Source organism: Dictyostelium purpureum, assembly GCF_000190715.1.
Source record: "Dictyostelium purpureum unplaced genomic scaffold DICPUscaffold_87, whole genome shotgun sequence".
In the NCBI taxonomy this organism is placed as follows: domain Eukaryota; phylum Evosea; class Eumycetozoa; order Dictyosteliales; family Dictyosteliaceae; genus Dictyostelium; species Dictyostelium purpureum.
The window spans coordinates 13,443-35,775 of NW_003519424.1; the positions used below are offsets into that span (position 1 = coordinate 13,443).

The 22,333-nt window shown below is 23.1% G+C and overlaps 11 protein-coding genes across 11 annotated transcripts; 5 read left to right on the forward strand and 6 right to left on the reverse strand.

Annotated features, from left to right (window-relative positions):
• Positions 1-521: 521 nt before the first annotated feature.
• DICPUDRAFT_94312 (uncharacterized protein) lies at positions 522-995 on the reverse strand. Its single transcript, XM_003287008.1, has 2 exons — positions 871-995; positions 522-766 (listed from the first exon to the last, which is right to left on the reverse strand). The coding sequence occupies exons 1-2, from the start codon at positions 959-961 to the stop codon at positions 624-626; spliced, it is 234 nt and encodes a 77-aa protein (XP_003287056.1). The 5' UTR covers positions 962-995; the 3' UTR covers positions 522-623.
• A 4,053-nt stretch (positions 996-5,048) lies between these two features.
• DICPUDRAFT_77910 (uncharacterized protein) lies at positions 5,049-5,586 on the reverse strand (the record flags this gene model as incomplete). The annotated part of the gene is made up of 2 exons (XM_003287009.1): positions 5,049-5,371; positions 5,577-5,586. 2 exons carry the CDS (start codon positions 5,584-5,586, stop codon positions 5,049-5,051), a joined length of 333 nt encoding a protein of 110 aa, XP_003287057.1.
• Positions 5,587-8,364: 2,778 nt separating this feature from the next.
• Positions 8,365-9,300, forward strand: DICPUDRAFT_151104 (uncharacterized protein; the record flags this gene model as incomplete). Its single annotated transcript, XM_003286993.1, has 3 exons — positions 8,365-8,371; positions 8,408-8,563; positions 9,227-9,300. 3 exons carry the CDS (start codon positions 8,365-8,367, stop codon positions 9,298-9,300), a joined length of 237 nt encoding a protein of 78 aa, XP_003287041.1.
• A 183-nt stretch (positions 9,301-9,483) lies between these two features.
• On the reverse strand, positions 9,484-10,423 carry DICPUDRAFT_77911 (uncharacterized protein; the record flags this gene model as incomplete). Its single annotated transcript, XM_003287010.1, has 3 exons — positions 9,484-9,510; positions 9,625-9,721; positions 9,843-10,423. The coding sequence occupies 3 exons, from the start codon at positions 10,421-10,423 to the stop codon at positions 9,484-9,486; spliced, it is 705 nt and encodes a 234-aa protein (XP_003287058.1).
• A 2,620-nt stretch (positions 10,424-13,043) lies between these two features.
• Positions 13,044-13,622, forward strand: DICPUDRAFT_77912 (uncharacterized protein; the record flags this gene model as incomplete). The annotated part of the gene is made up of 1 exon (XM_003286994.1): positions 13,044-13,622. One exon carries the CDS (start codon positions 13,044-13,046, stop codon positions 13,620-13,622), a length of 579 nt encoding a protein of 192 aa, XP_003287042.1.
• Positions 13,623-14,127: 505 nt separating this feature from the next.
• On the forward strand, positions 14,128-14,432 carry DICPUDRAFT_151109 (uncharacterized protein; the record flags this gene model as incomplete). The annotated part of the gene is made up of 2 exons (XM_003286995.1): positions 14,128-14,250; positions 14,322-14,432. 2 exons carry the CDS (start codon positions 14,128-14,130, stop codon positions 14,430-14,432), a joined length of 234 nt encoding a protein of 77 aa, XP_003287043.1.
• An 861-nt stretch (positions 14,433-15,293) lies between these two features.
• On the reverse strand, positions 15,294-16,919 carry DICPUDRAFT_31882 (uncharacterized protein; the record flags this gene model as incomplete). The annotated part of the gene is made up of 2 exons (XM_003287011.1): positions 15,294-16,722; positions 16,807-16,919. The coding sequence occupies 2 exons, from the start codon at positions 16,917-16,919 to the stop codon at positions 15,294-15,296; spliced, it is 1,542 nt and encodes a 513-aa protein (XP_003287059.1).
• A 268-nt stretch (positions 16,920-17,187) lies between these two features.
• DICPUDRAFT_77914 (uncharacterized protein) lies at positions 17,188-18,523 on the reverse strand (the record flags this gene model as incomplete). The annotated part of the gene is made up of 3 exons (XM_003287012.1): positions 17,188-17,609; positions 17,687-18,320; positions 18,386-18,523. 3 exons carry the CDS (start codon positions 18,521-18,523, stop codon positions 17,188-17,190), a joined length of 1,194 nt encoding a protein of 397 aa, XP_003287060.1.
• A 477-nt stretch (positions 18,524-19,000) lies between these two features.
• DICPUDRAFT_151112 (uncharacterized protein) lies at positions 19,001-19,720 on the forward strand (the record flags this gene model as incomplete). The annotated part of the gene is made up of 1 exon (XM_003286996.1): positions 19,001-19,720. The coding sequence occupies one exon, from the start codon at positions 19,001-19,003 to the stop codon at positions 19,718-19,720; it is 720 nt and encodes a 239-aa protein (XP_003287044.1).
• Positions 19,721-19,912: 192 nt separating this feature from the next.
• DICPUDRAFT_151113 (uncharacterized protein) lies at positions 19,913-20,065 on the forward strand (the record flags this gene model as incomplete). Its single annotated transcript, XM_003286997.1, has 1 exon — positions 19,913-20,065. The coding sequence occupies one exon, from the start codon at positions 19,913-19,915 to the stop codon at positions 20,063-20,065; it is 153 nt and encodes a 50-aa protein (XP_003287045.1).
• A 55-nt stretch (positions 20,066-20,120) lies between these two features.
• On the reverse strand, positions 20,121-22,077 carry DICPUDRAFT_151114 (uncharacterized protein; the record flags this gene model as incomplete). The annotated part of the gene is made up of 2 exons (XM_003287013.1): positions 20,121-21,207; positions 21,287-22,077. 2 exons carry the CDS (start codon positions 22,075-22,077, stop codon positions 20,121-20,123), a joined length of 1,878 nt encoding a protein of 625 aa, XP_003287061.1.
• Positions 22,078-22,333: the final 256 nt, after the last annotated feature.

Sequence of the window (22,333 nt, forward strand, 5' to 3'; positions counted from 1 at the left end):
AAAAAAGTTTATAATAATAATTATAAACTTGCACAATCCAATCAAATTTTCACATTATTTTAGTTTTTTTAAATAATTCAAAAAAAATCATCATATTCATCACCCGCGATCATAAACTAATGATTCAATATATTAATATTAAACAAAATTGTGGTTTATTTAAGAGTGGTTCATTAATCCAACAAAACTATTTTTATCTACTTCTTTTTGTTGACAATGAATTATTATTTTTTCATTAACATAGAAATAATGATAACATCAACAATAATAACAACATTAACTCACATAACAATAGATCTTCCCAAAAATTGAAATATGTTCATTAACTCCAAGACATAAAATATCCAAACAACTGAATAAAAATCAATAATATACAATAAAATAATACAAACAATTAAATTTAGTAATGAAAACATAGTAATAATTATTTCCATATTTATTTTGAGATAGTGTGTTATAGATTAAAAAAAAAAATTAAATGATAAATGGTATTAAAGAAAATAAAAAATTAATTAATTTTAAATTATCACACTTGAATCTTTTTATTAATTAATTTTTGGAATTGTGATGATAGAGGTGGCTTTCAATAAATCAATGAAGTTGTTTATTGTTTCTTTATTCCGTTATTTACCTTTTTGAGCAATTTTTGCCATATATATATCACAAATTTCTCTAACTGTTTTATCTAAAAAAGTTGAATAATCTACATCAACATTATATTTATTATTTATTTCACCACGAATTTCAACAACTGCGAGAGAATCACCTGATAATTATAATAATTATAAAAATTAAAATCATATTATTAAAATAATTAAAAAGTTAGCAAAAAATTTAATAATTATTAATTATAAAAAACTAAAAACATACCTCCAAGCTCTTCAAATTTTTTATTAATATCTATGTCAGGAATTTCTAATGTTTTTGAAATTTCATTAATAATAAAACTTTGTATATCCATAATTTTTTGCTTTTATAACTATTATTTATTTAATTTATTTATTTTATTGTGGTGAATAATAATTTTTTTAAAAAAAAAAATTATATATTATAATTTTAAAAAAAAAAAAATTAAAATAAATAATAATAAAAAAATTGTTGGCGTTATATTAATTAAAAAAAATTTAACCAATAATAAAAAGGTAACTACAATTTTATGGATAATTTGATTTTTTTTTTTTTTTTTTAATGAAGATAACATGGGATTTTTTTTATTATACATTCCGCAAAAATTAAAATTGGTGGTTTTTTTTTTTTTGAAAAAAAATTAATATAATAACAATAGATATTGAAACCCCTTAATCTGGATTCAATTTTTTTTTAATGGGCAACAAAAGATTTTTATTTATTATCTACAAAAAAAATCACTTATCAAAGATATCGTCATAACAAAAGAACATTTGTAGGGATTCAAATGTGGGTAATAATAATTAAAAAATTTATAAAAAATTCATCTAATAAATATAAATAAATATATAACTTTTTTTTTTTTTTTTTTTTTAAAAGTGAAGATAATTAAAAGCAAATGCTTTAAATTGATCAGTAAAATTCTCGCAAATAAATATATAATTGTTATTGTAATTTTGTTATAATAATATTTTTTTTTTTTTTTTTAAAAGTGAAGATGATTCTTAATGATACATTAAGTCAATAAAATACTGATGTGTTTTGTTTGGTATGTTTAATACTTATATTATTATTATTAATTATTGTTGATTATTATTAAGTAATGATCCTTGTTCTGTGTAATGTAGATGGAGCTACTTTGGTTATAGATAAATAATAAATATAAATAATTCTAATAATCAGATAAATATACAATTATTTGTTTGTGAAGCGAAAACTGAAAAACTAAAAAATAAAATTTTATTTTTTTAAATTTTTCAATTTTTCAATTTTTTATTTTATTTTTAATTTTTAATTTTAAATAATAAATTATTTAAAATAAAGGAAAATATAAATATATTATTTAGTTGAGATATAATTATAACTGTAATGTATTATCATCAAAACTTAATTAACAATAAATGTAAGGTACTAAGATCAAATAATTAAATAAAATAAAATTTATATGAAATGTTTTTGTTTTTGTAAAATTCGAAAACTAAAAAGTTTTTATTATTTTTATTATTTTATTTTTTTTAAAATTCTTTTTTTGATGAATTAAAATAATTGTTGATTATTAATTAATGTTGATTATTAGTGAGTAATGATCCTTAACATGTAGGAAATTCGTTCGACCACTTGGCTATCATAGCAATGATATATCCCCTATCGTATAAAATTTGTTAAAAAATCACCAGGAAGATTTTATAGTAATAAGATTGTTGTCTGAGGGATTCGAACCCTCGCATCAATGATATTGCAGCCTTAATGCAACCCCTTAGACCAACTCGGGCAAAACAACATGAATATAATTCATTTTTTAATGACCTCATAAGGTTTGAACAAATTTAGGAGGTCGATCTGAACACAGTTTGCAATGCAACTAACAAGGTTGTATCACACTGATTACATGAATATATTAATATAAAATATAATTTTTATTTATTAATATAACTTGTAGACATTTGGCAAACCTTTATATTTTAAACAATCAAAATCACCGGAACGAATACACAAAACAAATAAAAAACCTCCTAAAAGTTTTTTAAAACACAAACCAAAACACAATAACACAAAAACAAATAAAAACTTACTGAAGACTATGTATTTATTTATATAAAATTATAATTTTAATTATAAAATAAAAAAAATAAAAAAATTTTAATTTAAAAAAAAAAAAATAAAAAGAAAAATTTTTATCTTTTTATTTTTTTTAAAAAAAAAAAAAATTTTATTTATTTTTATAAATTATTATAATATATAAATAAAAATTATATTAATATATTAATATAAAATATATTTTTTATTTATTAATATGATATTTGTATTTAATCACCTGGAAGATAAACCAGGTAAAACGAATACACAATACAAATAAAAAACTCCCAACAAGTTTTTTAAAACACAAACCAAAACACAATAACACAAAAACAAATAAAAACTTACTGAAAAGTTTAAATATTTGTATACCAAATGAAAACACAAACCAAATATATATAACACAACAAAAATAAAAAACTCTCAACAAGTTTTTTATTGAAGAAAAAATAAAGCCGAGCATCTGCTAGGCTATTGAATTCCTGATAGCTTTATATTTCTTAATTTATATTTTTTTAAAATTTTTTTTATATGCAGCAATGAAATGTAAATATTTTATGGGAATAATTAAACAGTTCTAGCTATTTTTTAATTAATATAAAAAAGAAAAATTGTGTGTGGTGGGGTTTTAATATAATTTTTTTTTAAAATTTTTTTTCAAAATTTTTTTTTTTTTTTTTTTTTTTTTTCCAATCATTCTTTATAATTTCAAAATAACAGAAACAAATAATAATAATTAAAAAAAAAAACTATTAAAAAAAAAAAAAAACTTATTAAAGGTGGAGATTATATGGATGTGCCATTAAAAGCAACACAATCTTACCTCCAATCGGGTTAGAAATTAAAAGAGATTATTGGACACAGTGATTGGTATGAAAAATATGGAAGCTTTTGAAAGTAGCCCAAAAGAGATACTCCAGCCACCCAGCCACTCGTGCCACAGTTGATATGTGTAAAAGATTAAAAGAATTGAATAGACTAACTGGTAAACTCGTAAAAAAGGGTTTTCATTTTATACTAATTCAAACAACAAAAAGAACAATTTTCAATCAACCAATAAATAAACAAATAAAATAAATAGATTAAATAGATTAATATTTTTATCTGGAAATTTTAATAAATAAAAAATTATTTTATATTTCCTATCTAGAAATTTGTTTTTTTTTTTAAAGGTTTAAAATTTTATTAGGGATGTGTGTTTCCTTTTATGATAGATTTAAATTCCCAAAAAAGGAATACCCAATTTGGTTATTATCTTTTCTTTACTAAAGGAAATTATAGATTCTTTATTATAATTCAAAAATTTTATTATTTTCTAATTTTTTTTTTTTTTTTTTTTTTTTTTAAATTTTTTATATTTTTTATTTATTTTGTATGTATCAATATACAACTATTAACACATTAATAAATAAAACCAGGTTATTCAACACAAGTATAAAAACACAAAGAAGCACGTTGTTAATAGAATAGGTGATTAGTAATAATACCTCTACACAACAAAATAGTAATAACAATGTTAAAATATCAACCAAATACTCACCAATTAATAAATTAGGTTTTTTACTAGCGTATAAAAATCTTTGTAACAAATCAATTGAAATGATGAGGATAGATGCCAATAAGGTTAATGATGGTAGGTATATAGGCAGTTGAAGCTGTAACTTATATTTCAAATGGTGTATTAAGAGCTAAAGATTAAAGTATGGTACTTAGGTTCAAATGTTATCTCTATAGATTGTAATATGGGTTGTTTATAAAAAGGCCTCTATTTCAAGCATAAAAATTACAAACAAAATAAGAATCAAGGAGAATATGTTATTCAAATAGGGATTAGATACAGCACTGCTTTCAGAATAATTGAAAAAGTTTGGTACATGAACTTACACCAACTTTAGAGTAGTAGAAATAAAGTTCAATCAAAATGATCAAATGATCAATTATCTAAAATATAAAAATAGATGGTTAGTGTAATAGGAGGAAGTTTATTTGGGTCTTTATTCAAAGTGGCTGTAATGTATTCATATACATTTTAGAATTAAAAAAATAGTACAAATATATTTATATTTTCCTTTATTTTAAATAATTTATAAAAATTAAAAATAAAATAAAAATAAAATTTTTTAATAAAATAAAAAAATTAAAAAATAGTTTTAGGTTTGTAATGTAGATATGAATATACTAAGTATTTAAGCAAATAATTTAAAAAGTTATAAAACTATGTATTTATTTATGTTATGATAAAATCATTTATTTTCAAATTATTTAATTTTATTTTTTTAAATTTTAAATATTTTTATAATTTTTATTATTTAAATCAAATAATTAAAACTATTTAAATAAGTTGATTAATGGAGACCTTCTTGACAAGATTCCCTTAATTGAAATGAATTTTTTTCATTTTCTATGTGTTGATATGCTTGTTTATTTAGTCTATTTTGATGTGTTAAAAAATTATTCTCGACTGAAACTGTTTTTGCAAGTTCATCTTCAAAATGACTTACTAATTTTGGACAATCATCTGGGTGGTTCTCTTGAACCCATACATCGCTGTTATCACCAGCATTCTTGTAAAGGATTAAATATTCGATTCTTGAATCTTTTCCATCAACAAATAAATTTCCGTTCAATGAAGTGAACTGTTCTGACACTGTAAGCTCTAACCAACAATCTAATTTTGTAATTTATTTTGTTCTATTGCTCTAAATGGACCACAATATCTTGAAAGTAATTTATCTTTATCTATTTCCAATTAAAATGTACCAATTTTCTTCTTTCCACGCATGCCCGAACACCTATTTCGTATTCAATATCCTCTTTGTCTTTATTGTATTGAATAGCTTGTTCAGTTTGTGCCTCTCCCTTTCGATTCTAACCTTCTGACATTCTGGACAAGAGGCTACATATGCTTTAATACGTTTCAAGGACTTGGGGAAATAAAAGATTAGTCTAATACTTGCTGTAAGTTTGGACACACCTGGATAACCTATATAATTGGAAAGGTGACCTTCGTTTAAAATAATAGTAATTCGATCTTTAGCTACTAAACTAGTCTTCTTGAATCGGTTGTTGAATCTATTAAGATATTTAATAAAAAACTTGGCATTACGACTGAGTAAATCCGCTGCAATATTTTCCCCTCGATATGATATAATTCGTAATTAAACATATTAGTTAAATCAAATCATCTAATTAATCTTTTTGGGGTCTCTTGTTTAGTTTGATAGTGTGCAAAATAAAGATGAACCGAGTATAAAATAAATTTTTTACCTAACAATAATAATCATATTTCTTCAACACATTTATTTAACACTACTAATATAGCTAAAAACTTTTTGAACCCTTCTAAAACTGATTGAGCCAATTTGTCAAAATACACTGGAGATTTCTTTAAAACAAATGATGTTCTTCCTGGTGAATTGATACAATTTACTACCGGCCCTAAACACCGTATGATGACGATCACCTTGATGTAATAACAATCGATGGAAATATGGTTGTATTTAGCATTTCTCGTTTTGTATAAAAGTTCATCTGTATTGGGTATTGAAATTCTACAGTCCAATTATTCTTTAACCTGTAGTCGAACACTAATCTATCGTCCTATGCAAAGAAGGTTCATGTGCTATTACCTGACGTACTCTCTTTGATAATTCATCAATCCAATACCTCTTTTACCTTTTTTGAAGATATTATTTTCTTCTTCTTGTGATCTTTTCGCATAGTTAACTTCACTTCTGATCTCTTATCAGAAATAATTATGTATAAAATAGGACTCGAACCCACGACCTGTCTGCTTGATTCAAAAAAAAAAAAATAAAAAAAAAAAAAAATCACTTCAGATTTCGATGATAAATTTATTTTCTTTAAAATCCGTTCGATGAAAAAATAGAGAATCAAAAATGACGTAAACTATCAGAATTTCAACCAATTATTTTTAATTTTTTTAAAAAAAAAATTGGTTTAAAAAAAAAAAATTTGGTACCAAAATTGTTTAGTCCATTTTTTCTAGATATATCGATCTACCCCAAAAAAACAGGGTCGCTGGTGTTACTAGATTACAAGTAGAGGAGTTTTAATAGAATATGCTAAAGCAGCATCACTCTGGACTCAAATAGCAGACATTCTGCTTCGAAAAGTTTGGTCGAAGAAAAAATATTTTGACGAGCACGATCTCTTTTTTTTGAGTCCAGATGGATGCTGCTTTAGCATATTCATTTAGATAATTTTTATATGTTATCTCACCCATTCTTCAATTGTTTTTGCTTTACCTATAGTGTTTGCTATATTATATTTTTCCACATTTTGGGTTGTGATAAATTAGTTAAATAATCTTAGTTCAGTAATACATACTACACCGAAATAAATAATTTTTTAAATAAAGTTTTGTATACATTGACTTTATTTAAAAAATTATTTTTTTAACGAATAAAAATATTTATAAATAGATAATTGTATTTTTAATTATTTTTCATAATTTCTATTAATTTCTATTTAACAATAATATATACAGTGTGTAAGATTATTTTTTTTTTCTTTTATTAATAGAAAATGATGTAATTTAATTTGTAAATACAAGTATCTTTTATTTTTTTAGTTATTGATAATTTATATTTTTAATTTGTATTTAAAGTTTAAATTTTAAAGTGCATTATAAAAAAAAAAAAAATTAAAATGAACCTATTATACACACGATTACTATTATTATTTTAAAACAAAACATGAAAATATATGTGTGTGAATATTATTAATTTGAGAGGTATTATTTTAAATTTGTATATTTAAAAATGTAACAATGATAATATAAAATAAAATAAAATAATAAAATAATAAAACACTTATTATAGACATTATTTATATTTAAATAAAACATGGGGTATTTGTGTGTGAATATTATTAATTTGAAATATATTTTTAATTATTAAAATTATTTAAATGTCATTATGATTTTTTTTTTTTTTTTTTTTTTCTATATAATTTAAATAACTGTATTTTTATATTAAATTTATTGTGGGTTAATGTGAGTGGGGTAATTGTGAATGTATTTTAATTAGATGATATTAATAATAAAATGAAAAAAAAATAAAAAAAAAAAATAAAAAAATTAATAAAAAAAAAAGTTTGGCGGCAACAAATTTTAACATTAAAAAGCTTTATTATAATATTATTTTGAATAGATTTTAAGGCTTTTTTATTTAGTTGTAAAAAAAAAAATTTATTTGAACATATATTCTTGAATTTTCCCAAATACGGTTTTTAAATTTAATATTCGATCCTTTTTTTAAATAAAGGATATTTTTTTTTGAAAAACGGTAGGGTTGGGAGCTTTATTTAGAAAACATTGCAACTATAGGTGACAGATTATATAAAAGAAGAAAATGGAAGTACGTATGCCAAATCCACATAACATCAATATTTACAGAAAACAACTTAAAAGAAATTCTAGCAGATTCAGATTCAAGATATTATGAAATAAAGAACAACAGCAATGATAAAAAAAGAATGGGCATACTAACCAACGAAAATGAAATAGCTAGTACAATTAACAAAAAAGGTGGAATAGTACTTGGTTCAAGAAATGTTAAAATTAGAGCATAGAAAGAAATTCGATCTATTCAACTGGGAACAAGAACTATTAACATCAACAACAAACCAAAGAAAAACATGGATAGTTAACCCACAACTGGGCAAGTAAATAATCAAATAGATCAAGAGCCAACAAATCAAACTGTCATTCGGGTACAACCACTTCGACAAGCTCAACAAGCTCAACAAGATTATCAAGAAAATCAAGTACAACAAGTACAACAAATTCAAAAAGGTACAACTAGTCCAAAAACAGGTACAACCAACTCAAATACAGGTAGATTAACCTGACAAATTAGATCACCATCATCAACAAACAAAAAACACAAACAAACCACATTATTAAATACAATATACTTTATTAAAAGAGGAGCAGATAATATAAATAAAAAAAAAAAAAATTTAAAAGTTTTTAAGGAATTTTTTTTAAAAATAAAATTTTTCTTTATTAAATAACTATACTGTTATCTTTGAGCTTCTTTAGCATATTTTTTGATAGATTCTCTATAATAGTAATAGAGACCAAAATTTTGAAATTTTAATTTGATTAGAGGGCGAGGTAAATCCATTTGTTGAAACCCTATGGTTGAAATGTTTTACCTATAGATAAAATACAGTTGCCTTGGTTACAAAGCTATAATTTCTGAAAAGATTTTTGAGTATTCTAATAGAGTTGAAACTAGTTTGGTACACTGATTGTTGAAAAAATTCTATTTGAACAGCTTGGATACCTCGTATTATTCGTTTGCACTTATCAAATCTTTATTAAACTGACGACTTCGTTTAAGAACCTTGAACTTCAATCAGATACAAATATCTTTGGGGGACCATATTTTAAATATTTTTGATAAAACCATAGGGACAATTATTTCTTTATAAAACTATTTAGTTATATCGCATTTGCCTGGCCAGGACAAAATAATAGATTTTCTTTAAATAGTTGATTATATTGAAATATTGAAACTTAGTTATAATAATATTGTTGTTACCAATGATTATTATTATTTAGATTAATATTAATAAATAGTCATTATATTAATTTGAGTTTTCATCAGCTTATTTACTCGATCTTTAAAGAATTTGAAATAGAACAATTGGGTTTAATTGAATTGCAACTGACTGGCTTGTGTAAGACTTGACCATTATTAATTCTTTATTTAGTTTAAAAATAGTAGCGAGCAGATCCTGATGGAAAACCTAGTAATTGGATTTAAATTGGTATACCTATATATTAATAAATAATTAATATGTTAATATTAGTGTTTTAAGTTTCCACATTTCCTTAATATTTATATCAAATATTGGGTTTGTTTTTATTTTTAATGTGACAATACTTACTTGTACTTTGAGAATATTAAACATATATTCACTGATTCTAAAATTGGTATTATCGATTGGATTTGTAATGGTGTAAATGGTAAATGATTTGGTTATTCTGCAATGACATTGAGTGTAGTTGATGAAATTAAATAAATTGACCCACTACTGATTATTTTAATTTCTAACATTAATTAAAGTTAGAATATGGAACCCATTCTCCGCTAACATCATCATACTCCTCAACAGATGGTGGCTCTCCGTTACATGGTGATTCTGGGTTATTGTATGATTGTGGTGAACCAGAAAAAGAAAAATGTGATTCATTTTTATTGAAATCAGGGTAGCTTGTTTGTTCTCTTTTATGACCTGATTCTTGAGAATTGTTTTCTTGTGGGACACCGGAAACGGAATAACGTGCTTCATCTTGGTTAAATGTTGGGTAGTTTGATGAGGCTCTTTTATGGATATGACCTGATTCTTGATCATTGCTTGACTGAGTTGCACCTGAAATGGAATGACGTGATTCGCTTTGGTTGAATGCAGGGTAGTCAGATGGTTCCCTTTTATTAATATGACCTGATTCTGTATTGGTGTTCGATTGTTGTACACCTGAAACGGAATGACGTGATTCGTTTTGGTTGAATGCAGGGTAGTCTGATGGTCCTTTATTGTTGTAATTGTAGCTGTGATTATGGTTGTCATTGCAGTTGTAGTTGCTATTTTTGTTGAAATAGTATTTGATTAAACCCAAACCAAATAAGAAGGAAAAAACCAATGTGATAATGGTTTGACAAAATAAAACAAAATAATCGTTCATTTTTTTTTATTTTAGGTAATCTATTAAAGAATAGAGTGTGAATGGGGATGATGAAATTATTATTAATTATTTGAAGTTGTATTTATTTTATCTATATAAAAAATTATTGCTATTATTAATTTTTATTATTGACTATTATAAAAAATAAATAAATGTATATAATTATTTGTATATTGATAAAACGAAAAAAAAATAAAAAAATAAAAAAAATAAAAATTCCCCCACACCACAAAAAAAAAATTTTAATTAAAAAAAAAAATAATTTTATAAAATAAAAAAAATGAAATTTAACACAAAAATTTTCTACAAAAGGAAAAAGAGATGGTGCACATCATTATTAAAAAATTAACAAATATTTTTAATTTATATATCCACCATTAATTTTATTATAATAATTTTCCCCAAACAAAAAAAATAAATAATAATTTATAATGCTTATAAGCCATCATTGCATAATGTGCAAAAAAGAAAAAAAATAAATATTATTATCTTTTTTTTATTATTTAAAAGAATAACAGAAGTTTATAAGATCAAGAAGGAATATATCAATAAAAAATATTACATATAAAATCCCAGAAGGTTGCAAATCCGATGGAGAAATAAATATGAATTACAACAACACCAGATTTCACAAATCACACTTCCAATGGAACTATAAAGCAATATATTTCTACTTAACTAGATGCTTCGCTTATAGAAATGCCATAGCCCTGGTATTTCATCAAGTTTGGATTTGGTTATGTAAAGAATTATACGACGATCAAGAAAATTCAATAAAAGAACTCGATTATAAGAATCTAACCTCAAAATGGACTAAGTTAGCCTCTTTAGAATAAATAAAAGGTTTAAAAAACATCAAGGAAAGACACGTTAAACAACCACAAACAATTAGCAACATCAATGAAGAATATAGTCGAAACTCACACAACATTTTTTTCCACTTTATAATCACATGGAAGATTTTTTAAATAAAAAAGATTGTTGTCTGAGGGATTCGAACCCTCGCATCAATGATATTGCAGCCTTAATGCAACCCCTTAGACCAACTCGGGCAAAACAACATTATTATATTTTTTAAAAATCCGAATTTTACGGGCGAGAACCCCAAAAATTCATTCTTTCTTCTTTTATCTGTTACATTGGGTTTAGATAATCATTTAAAATGATATAAATAAGATTACTTTATTTATCTTCACTTTTAAAAAAACACAAAATAAAATAAAATATATTATAAATAATAATAATAAAAATAAAAGTAAACAAATAAAAAGAAAATAAAAAAAATATAATATTAATATATTTACTTATAATATTGTATTGTAAATCGTACTATTTATTTTTATTATTTATTTTATTGTTTTTTATATTTCTTCACAACGTTTATCAAATAAACTGATCATTGTGTTTAGAGGGATGAGAAAAAAGATATGATTGGTCTACTTAATCTTTAATTAAATTTCCATACCTATTCTTATTTTTTTGATCAATGATTTCTTGTTTTGTTGATTGAATCGATAATTGATCATTGTGGATTGTATTTTCTATTTCAAATTTTTTAATATCTAGATATTGATTGTTGATATGTTCCGAGTTATTTCCAAAACTATTAGAATTTAAATTGGTTAAAAATTTAATAATTTTGGAAATTTATAAAGGTTTATTTAGGAAATTAAATAAAAAAATAAAAAACTATAGTTTTAATGAAAGAAAATTATAATTTTAATTTTCATTCATTTTTTTAACCTCTTTTCTTTTTTAACCTAACAAAAGTTTATCTAACTTTTTTACTTGTTTTCAATATATTTCAACAAATGTGACGAGTTTATTATGAATACACCATAAATAAAGAAAATATGAAGTATATGAATTGTTATTATATGTAAAAATATTTATAACTGAAAAAATAAGTATTCTGGTGATTATAGAACTGAAGGGTGTAATTTTTAAAGAATAAATTTAAATAAAAAAAATAAAAAAATAAAATAAAAAAAAAATTTATAAAAAAAAATAAATTTTATTATTTAAAAAATAACAATAAATATATTTTGATTGATGTTTATTATCTAATAGGGGAAAAGTTTTTTTATTAATATAAATGAAAAATAAATTATATGCATCGGGAAATAGGTGAAAAAATTATTGTAATTTTAAATTATTAAAAATGTTATTTTTTAATATTAAAAAATAATAATAACAAATAAATGAATGTTTTATTTCTTTTATAGCTAGGTATTCAGGATATCATTTAAGAGAGAATTTAATGAAATTTTTAAATCAAAATATAGAATAAATTATAATTCTCAATTTAATACTATAAAAATAAAATAAAACCTATACAGCTATATCAAATTAAATAATATAAATTATAATAATTTAATAAAAACATTATTAAACAATTGAATATTTTTTAATTTATTTTTTATTTATTTTTTTTTAAAAATTTTTAAATTTCTTTTTTTTTTTTATTTATTAAAATTAAAGTTTTCATTCACTCACACTCATTTTTTTACATCCATCTTTTATTTTTTTTATACATTAAATCATATAATTTATTTTTTTATTTTTTACACTTATATACATTTAATTTTATTTTAAATAATTATTTATTTTTTTAAAAAAAATGATTCATATTATATTATTGTGCATTTTTTTATTTATTGTTGTTGGTGCCATTTTTTATTATTGTTTTGGAAAGTTCATCTTCAAGAATAACAACCGTTGCCGTTGCCGTTGCTCTACCATTAAAGGGGAATACTGCCCACTTTGTGCCTTTAATTCCGACTTCTGGGAAAAGGTACATAAAGAAAGTCTACATCTTGGATACGATCATAAACACTATCGTGACAGACTACATGGTATACACTCATTTGAAAGATCTACCCTCGATAATGAACAAGTACAACAAAATCTACGACTATACCAACAACAAACAAAACAACAACAACAACATGAAAGACCATATCAACAACATCACCAGATAATGCAACTACGTCAACAACAACAACTAGAAAAAGAACAACTATACCAACAACAAGAACAAGAAAGACAAAGACAACAACAACATCAAAGAATTCAACAAGAACATCTAATTTTTCAAATTAAACAACAACATCTACAACAACTAGAACAACTACATCAACAAAAGCTACAAAGACTACAACAACAAAAACAACAACATTTTTTTTGGAGATACTTTTAAGTAATTATTACTTAAAAAAAATTCTTTAGTTGATGTAATATTAGTTGTACCGAATAAATGTGTATGGATGCTTATTCAAGGTAGTAAGCCAATTAAAAACAAGATAGAATCAAATCAATAGAAAATTAAAAGTAATTAAAGAAGAGTTCAAAATAGATCGTTAAATTCCGTTTTTTGTATTCATCCTGGTGGTAAAGAATAGTTTAGGTCAATTTATCAACAATCCAGTTTGCTTTTCTATGCCTAATGTTAATGATATGTAATATAATTAGTTTAATATTTGCTACCGGTAAAGATTTTAAGAATAGAGTTATTGATCCACGTGAATCATTTCAAGTAGTAGTTTGTAATTAATGTGTTAAACCATCTCGTTGTATATGCTAAAGTAATTCACCATTTATTGCCACCGTTGGTTCTCAAAGATGATAGAAAGACATGTTTCGCTATAGAGTAGTTCAGTAAAAAGAAAAGTATTTGTGCAATTCCAAAAAGAGTTTTGAATATTATGGAAGTAGAAATAGATCGTTTATTAAAAGCAACTCCAAACAATATTACTCCAATCATTTTTTCAATGGTAAAATCACAATTTGCTGATGATTTTTCCCAAATTCTATTTCAACCATATTTAGTAAGTATAATTATAATTATAATTTTTTAGAAAATTTAAAAAAAAAAATTGATTCTAATTTTTTTTAATAGTCTTCAAAAGAATGGTTATCAGGTGAAAATAATGTACCAATTTCAATGAGTTTAAATCAAATTGATAATCAAGTTCAAGATTTTGATGATTTATCAGTTTCATCACCATAATAAGAACCAGAAAAGAAAATAACATTTTTCAAATAACTATAATAATGAATCATCAGCTTCAGAAAATTTACAAGAAGAACATGAAGAAAAATCATCACCCAGCATCACCAATTGACTCATCATCTTAAATACAAAAAGAAAATATTCATCGTACTGGCTATGTACCAAAAGTTGTAAGAGCTCAACAATATAATAAAGATGAAGATGAAAATGAAGAAGATCTTTTAGATTTTGAAACGGATTAATATTGAAATCGAAGGCGATTAAATTAATAGTTTTGATAATTCATTCTATATTTCTTTTTAAGAAATAGATGAAGACCAAATTATTAATAAAATCGTTTCATTCTATGTTTCAATTATTAAATCGTTAAATTTAAGAAAGTCAACTTCATCATCCAAGAACAAATCACATCTTTATCAACATTTCAAATAAGAATAGCTACAGTTCTTCCACAAGCAGGGGTCAATTGAAAAGAAGAAATAGATTTTAAAGTGACATTATCCAAAGAAAAAGCAAAAAGGGAAAGATGGAATGAAAAACTAAATTAACACCTCAAGTATTGTATATGAAACAAGCAGTTTATAAGAATAGAAAAGAAATAGAAATCAAAAAATAGTATAGTTTTAAATCTAATTGGCCTCCCAGGATTAATTCAAATGAAGAAAATAAAAACAATTATTATAATTTAAAATTTTAAATTAAATAAAATAAAAAAAATTATTACTGTATTATGTAATATAAATTTTTGATATTTTTAATAAAAATTATTACTACATTATTTAATATAAAGTTTTGATATTTTTAATAAATTTTATTTTAGACAACTATTACTTTTTTAAGCTATAATATTATATTATTTTAATTATTTAAACCAAACCATGGTGATAAATCAACTTCAACATAAGTACCACAAGCAGCACAAACTCTTTGTTGACCAAAGCCTTCTTCAAAAGCAACAAACATTTTATTGGCAGCAAAGTGATAAGTAGCAGAGACGATATTATAACCCATCCAAGCATTTGTGCAATCATAAAATGGCTCGGAAGTGGTATAGGTATTTTGAATACTATGTTTATTACCTAAAATTGAAGTGATGTTGATGGCTTCAAGATCAGAGATTGAAATATCAGCATTTTCATAATAGCTAAATGATGTATAGAATAACATGTAACGAGTCCAAGAATCATCATTTGGGATGGATGGCTCCCATTCATATTTACGAATGGTTTCATCATAACCATGATTTGTACGATAGACAGCATCCTTCATTGGATAACCCATTTGAGTTTGAGCGCCAGTTTTTGGGTCAGAGTAGGTGAAGTGTTCATTTGGATCGTTATCATAAAAGAAAGCAGTGTAACCTTTCATAGTTTCTAAAGCATATGCTGGATATTGAGCAGTTTGAACTTCGGTAGCACTAGCAAGACTGTGACACATACCCATAGTATTATTGGTAGATTCCCAAAGTGAGACAGCTTCATCAATAGTGGCAGCGTTTTCCATAATATAACGAAGTCTCATTGACCAAGCAAAACCATCAAAAGTTACTTTAACAGAGTCATTGTCAGATTCAGCTACAAAGATACCTTTTGAACTTATACCAGTAATGGCACCAATTAAACCAGCAAAACCAATGGAAGCATGTGAGTATTGACCTTGTGGATGGTAAAAGGTAATTAATTTGTTATTACTAATACCTGAACCATTTAACCAATCTAAATTTCTACCATTAAACATATCTTGATTTAAAGTTTTGCTACCCCAAGTGCTAAAGTGGGAGCATTGTAAACCTTTATGGTGGTTGTGTTCGAGATCGCTAACTAACATTTCTTTAACAAATTCTAAAAGACTTTCTTTACCTTCTTCCATAAGATATTTTGAAAACTCTTCAAGACCCATTTCATCTTCTAATAAATATTTAATGTTTTCAGTTGGATTACCTGGGAATGAACTAATGACAACACCTCTTATAATAGTGTCACCTAATTTAGTGAAACCACTAGCTTTAGCACCATCACCATAACCTCTAATTTCATCAAGATAGTTTTGAGTAATTTGTTTTGATAAATATGATTTCCATTGCCAATCTAAAAATGCTTCGAAAACATCTTTTTCATACCACTTTGGTAAAACTGCACCGACCATCATATTATAATTATCATAAGCTTCTTGTGCCATCATATAACCTGCAGCGAAACCCATTTCATAATGAGTACCTGTTAAATTTGCAATAATAATTGGCTTTTCATATCCGCTTGATGATAAATAATATAATTGTGATTGATTACTATATTTTTTAAAAAAAAAAAAAAAATAAAAAAAAAGTATTAATATTAATAATTTAAAATTTTAATTTTATAAAGATATTTACTATTGTTTATATAATGAAAGTGATGGTGAGTTATCAACTTTAAAAGTTGGTGTAGTTGAAAATACTAATGCTACATTAAAAATTAAAAATAAAAATGTATAAATTTTATTCATTTTTATTTATATTATCGGAACAATGATTAAAAAAAAAATAAAAAATAAAAAACCTTTGAAACAATATTTTTTAAAAAAATAAAAAAAAAATAAAAAAATAAAAAAAAAGATATTTTTTTAAAAACTAAAAAATATAAAATTTTAAAATTTTTTATAAAAAAAATAATAATTCTTCATCCGAAAACAATGAAGAAGTTTCTTTATTTTATTTTTTTTAAAAAAAATGATTTAAAATTTATTCTTTATAATAATTATATTAATATATAATTTAAGTTTTATTTTTTTTTATATCCCTATTATCAATATCTATATATCTTTTTTCTTTAAAGTTTTTATTATTATTATTATTATTATTATTATTATTATTATTATTATTATTATTATTATTATTGTTATTATTATTAATAATATTAATTTTATTATTAAAATAGTCCAAATAGTCATCTGATAATAATGATATTTCTTTTGATTCGAATAGTTTTAAATTTGGATAATCAAATTCTAATCTATAAGATTTCCCGCTTGTTGTGTTATTTTTGATAAATTCTAAAATTTCGTTCCCATATGCTAAAACCATATTTTTATCCCAAAAAGGATAAGAATATCGAGGTAATGAATTTGTATCAAAAGCTTTAAAGCCTTTTAAAAGAAATGAATCATTTCTAAATCCAACTATAACTTTTGGTACTCCTACGGAATAAAAAATTTTGGGTTAATATTTTTTATAAAAAAATAAAAATAAAAAATAAAAAATAAAAAATACAAACCTGCAATATAACTTTGGAACCAATAAGATAATAATTTGTTTTTAAAATATTTCCCACTTTGATCTGTTTCTTTTGTAACTTTTAGTTCGATATAGTTGTCAATATTAAAATCTTTTTCTTTATTTTGATTATTTTCTGTATTATTATTATTATTATTATTGTTATTATTATTATTATTATTATTATCATAACAATCAATTTCACAAGCTAAAATAAAATTATTATTATATAATCTAGAATATACTATTGAACAAAAATTATTTTGATATTGAGTTTCTTTTGATAAATTTTCAAATGCAAATCCTGAATACATTGATTTTAAAGCGTCATTTTTTTCTGCATTATTATTATTATTATTTATTGTATTATTCATACCTAAATGAATTGTTGAAGATACTCTTTGAATATGAATTGACCAAGAACTATTAAATATTTTGGAACTGTTAATTGATTCAAATATTTTCCTAAAAGAATTTCTATAGCTTATAAATGAACACTTTGAAACATCGTAATCGTTTTTCATTAGCGTATCCAAAATAAACATTATTGGTGTATCATTATTTTGAGGGATACTTTCCTTTCCTTTAAAATCCTTGATTAAACTTTCATCTATAATTGGTTTTTTAAATTTACTCTTTTTAAAATAATAAATTAATATTTATATAAAACTATAATAAATAATAATAAAAGTATATTTACCAATTCGACTGGATAATCACATCGATGATTATCATATGAATATCTACCAACTTCATATGGTTTAGAAATGGTTATATTTGGTAAGTTTAAACTTGAGACATAGTTTTTTAATGAAGCTACATTTAATATTTTTTCCATTGAGAAAAACAAATTAGTATTTCTTTTTAAAACTAAAAATAAATTAAAAAAAAAAAAAATGATAAAAATTAAAAAAAATAAAATTTTTTTTTATTTTTTATTTTTTATTTTTATTTTTATTTTTATTTTTTTTATACATTTAATAAATAGAAATATACAATCATTCTAAATATATTAAACAATAAATATCTATATTTTTATTATTATAATAATTTTTGTGATAAAAAAAATAGAAACATTTAATCTTTTTTCTTTGAATGATTAATTATCAAATTTTCAATAATTATTTTTTTAATTTTTTAAGTTTAATAAAAAATTAATTTTTTTTTTTTTTATTATTTTAAAATAAAAAAAATCTTTTTTATTTAAACCAAAAAAATTTTATATTTTACTCATACAAATTTTATACAAATAATTAATAATAACTCTAAATTATATTTTAAAAACAAATAAAAAAAAAATAAAAAAAAAAGCAAGATGTTTGACAAAATAAACGAACAATCACAAGAACAACAAGAACAACAAGTTGAAGAATTAAATAATATTAGTCAATTAACACTTAAAGTTGATGATATTAAAATCAGTAGCTCCAACAACGATTCTAAAATGACTACAGTTGATTCTTCAAATACCACTACCAATACTGCCCTCGTTTTAACAAACAATGAAACAACTGGAAATGTTATCAAAGAATTTTATGATAATTTACCAAAAGATAAGAAAGAAAGAAAAACTTATTTAAAGAATTTCAAACGTTCAATAAAACAAGAAAAATCCAAACTAAAAGAAATTAAGAAATCAATGAAATATGATACAAAAACATCAAAAGTCGAAAAGAAATGTGAAAAGAAATGTGCAAAGAAAGCTAAATATGGTCGTCATCATGGCCACATTGCCCCAACCACCAATTACTCTAATGATGATTATAAACAAAGAAAACTTCAATACAAACACCAATCATTACAAAAGAAAAGAGTCATTTTATTAACAAAGCTTCAACGTATTGATTCAAAACTTCAATTCTTTAACTCTACCCCAGTTCCAGCCCAAACCTATCCATACTATCAACAAGCTGCTCCACAACCATATTATCCACAACATATTCATTCTACCATTAAATACCCATCGCCATTATATTTTATCAATAGGCATTACAATTATATATTTTTTTTTATTCTAAACTTTATTTTTTTCTAATCGTTATTAATACTAAAATTAATAAATAAAATTTTTTTATAAGGTTTTTAACTAAAAAATTATTCTTTTCCTTTATTTATTAAATTTTATTTGTATAAATGTAATATTTAATCTTTATTTATAATATTTGGTTAACTATAGTTTTAATTTTAGTTTATACCATTAAATCTTCTTGGTCCCAAGGAGTCCAATATGCATTTATCAACACAGCTTACAACTTTGTTACATTTGGCCATACAATCGTCATATAGTGGAGAGTTTGAACTTATTTGTGCTTTTGCAATACTTGCTAAACAAACTAATACCAAAAAGAAACAAGAAAAGAGTAATTTATTTAATTGTTAAAAAAAAAAATTAAATTAATTAAATTTCAATAAGAAAAAATTTTATTACATTATTTTTAGTTAATATCATTATTATCATTATTATTGCTATTATTATTATTATTTAATCTTTCAATTCTTTTTTGATTTTCTGGATTATTTGGATCCAAGTGAGGATTAAATTGATCCACTCTATATCTTTTTTGAGCTACCCATTTGATCTCTCTTTCTCTTGGTTTAAAATCTATATAGTTTGATGACTTTAATAAGTTTTGACGTCTTTCTACTAATTGCTCTTCGGTTAGTTGTGGGTTACGGAAATCTGAAATGAAAGCTATATTTTTAGTTGATGGGATTCTAAGAGTTTCCTTAATAACATTGAAACCACATTCGACTGAAACCTTCTCTATATAATTTAAATATGAAGCATAACGGCCAATACGAACGTCGTTGTCTTTAAATTTAGCACAAAAATTGAAAAAGCAACATGGCAAAAGGAAGAATTTTTGATTTGGTAATTTACTTGTAATGTAGGGTACCCATGGTGTAAGTTCGTCTGAATGATTTCCAATGATCCAATCATAATCTGGATAATAGGTATCTTTTGGGAAAATTGCCTCTTCAATTAAATTCTTTTGAACCTCTGCATCGTATCTACTCCAAATTTTTCTTGATCTTAAGTCTATACCAACACCATCATAACCTTCCTTATTTAAAATATTTACCAATAAACCATTACCACAACCTATATCTATAAAACGCTGTTTAGTAGTTTTGCCAAGCTCTTCATTTTCCTTTCTCCAAATACAAATTAAGTATGCTGCTATTGCTACATCTTCATATATGAACTTTTGTGGATCTGTTTTGGTGACATCTTCCCAACCCTCGACCATATTTCTATATCTTGGTTTCATTTCCTCATACTGTGCTAAAAATATATTCTTTGGAATAATTTGATCAAGATTTGCTTTCTTTTTATAACCTATTTCAAAATTTATACCCCAACGATTAATCTTTTCTAAAATTGATTTTGAGACTCTATCAAACTTTGGTTTGAAATTTGAAAAATAAATAACTTGAATTTTTAAAATTGCTTTAAATTGATTATCTTCACCTTGTTCAAATTCTTCTTTTTGTTGCTCTTCAGATAATTTTTTCCTTTGGCTTTGGTTTTTGTTTCTTTGATTGCTTTTGGTTCTTTTCTTTTTCTTCTTTTTCATTCTTTAATAACTGTTCAATAAACTCTTTATCTTTTTCTTGATCTAATTTTTGATATTGAATCTTGAAACCTAAAACTTTTGGATATAAGAATGGTAATAATCTTGAATTCTTGTTATCCTCTTTTGGTAGCAAGGGAATAAATTGAACACAACTATTTGATTTATGATGTATGATAAGTTCATCAATCGTTGGGTCTCTATTTAACAATCTTGGTATTAAATGTCTTCTGTAAACAATGGTTTGAACATTGTCATCTAAATACTCTTCTGTTAATTCACTTTCGTTATTATCTTTTGTATAGATTTCTTTATTATAAAATATATTTTCATCTTCTTCATTTTCACCATCATTGTCATGTTTATTTGGTTTCTTTTTTTCATCATTTTTATGTTTCTTTTCTTCCTTTTCATCTTCCTCTTCTTGACTATCATCATTATTTTGACCATTTTGAGGTTTATTGATTGTATTGATTTCATTTTCATAAAAAATACCCGATAAATTCTTTTCAAATACAAATTTTGATAATAATTTCTCCTCTGCACTATATGTTGATTTATTAATTAAACTGAATTTTTTTACATTTCTAATCATATAGGATGGATTCATACTCCATTTTTGCATTGTGAACCAAAAGGAGTCTAACGTCATTCTAGTTGGTAATGAATAGACATCTTCCCAATCCCCCAATTCTTTTATTACATTATTTTGATTTATATAATCTAAATTAATTTCAAAACTGTCATTATTTATTATATAATTATTTAAACTTAAATTTATATTATTATTATTATTATTATTATTATCTGTTTCCATATTTTTAAAAATAAAATTAATGAATTTTAAAAATTTAAAAAATTTAAAAAAAAAAAAAACGAAAAAAAAAAATAAATAAAAATAAATTATAAAAGAATTATATTTTTTTATTCGATTAATTTTTTTTTAATAAATTATATTAAATTATATATTATATATATATATTTAAATATACACATATACATATTTTAAAAAAAAAATATAAAAAAAAATGAATGAAATATTATAGATTTCTAAATAATGATCATCAATATTA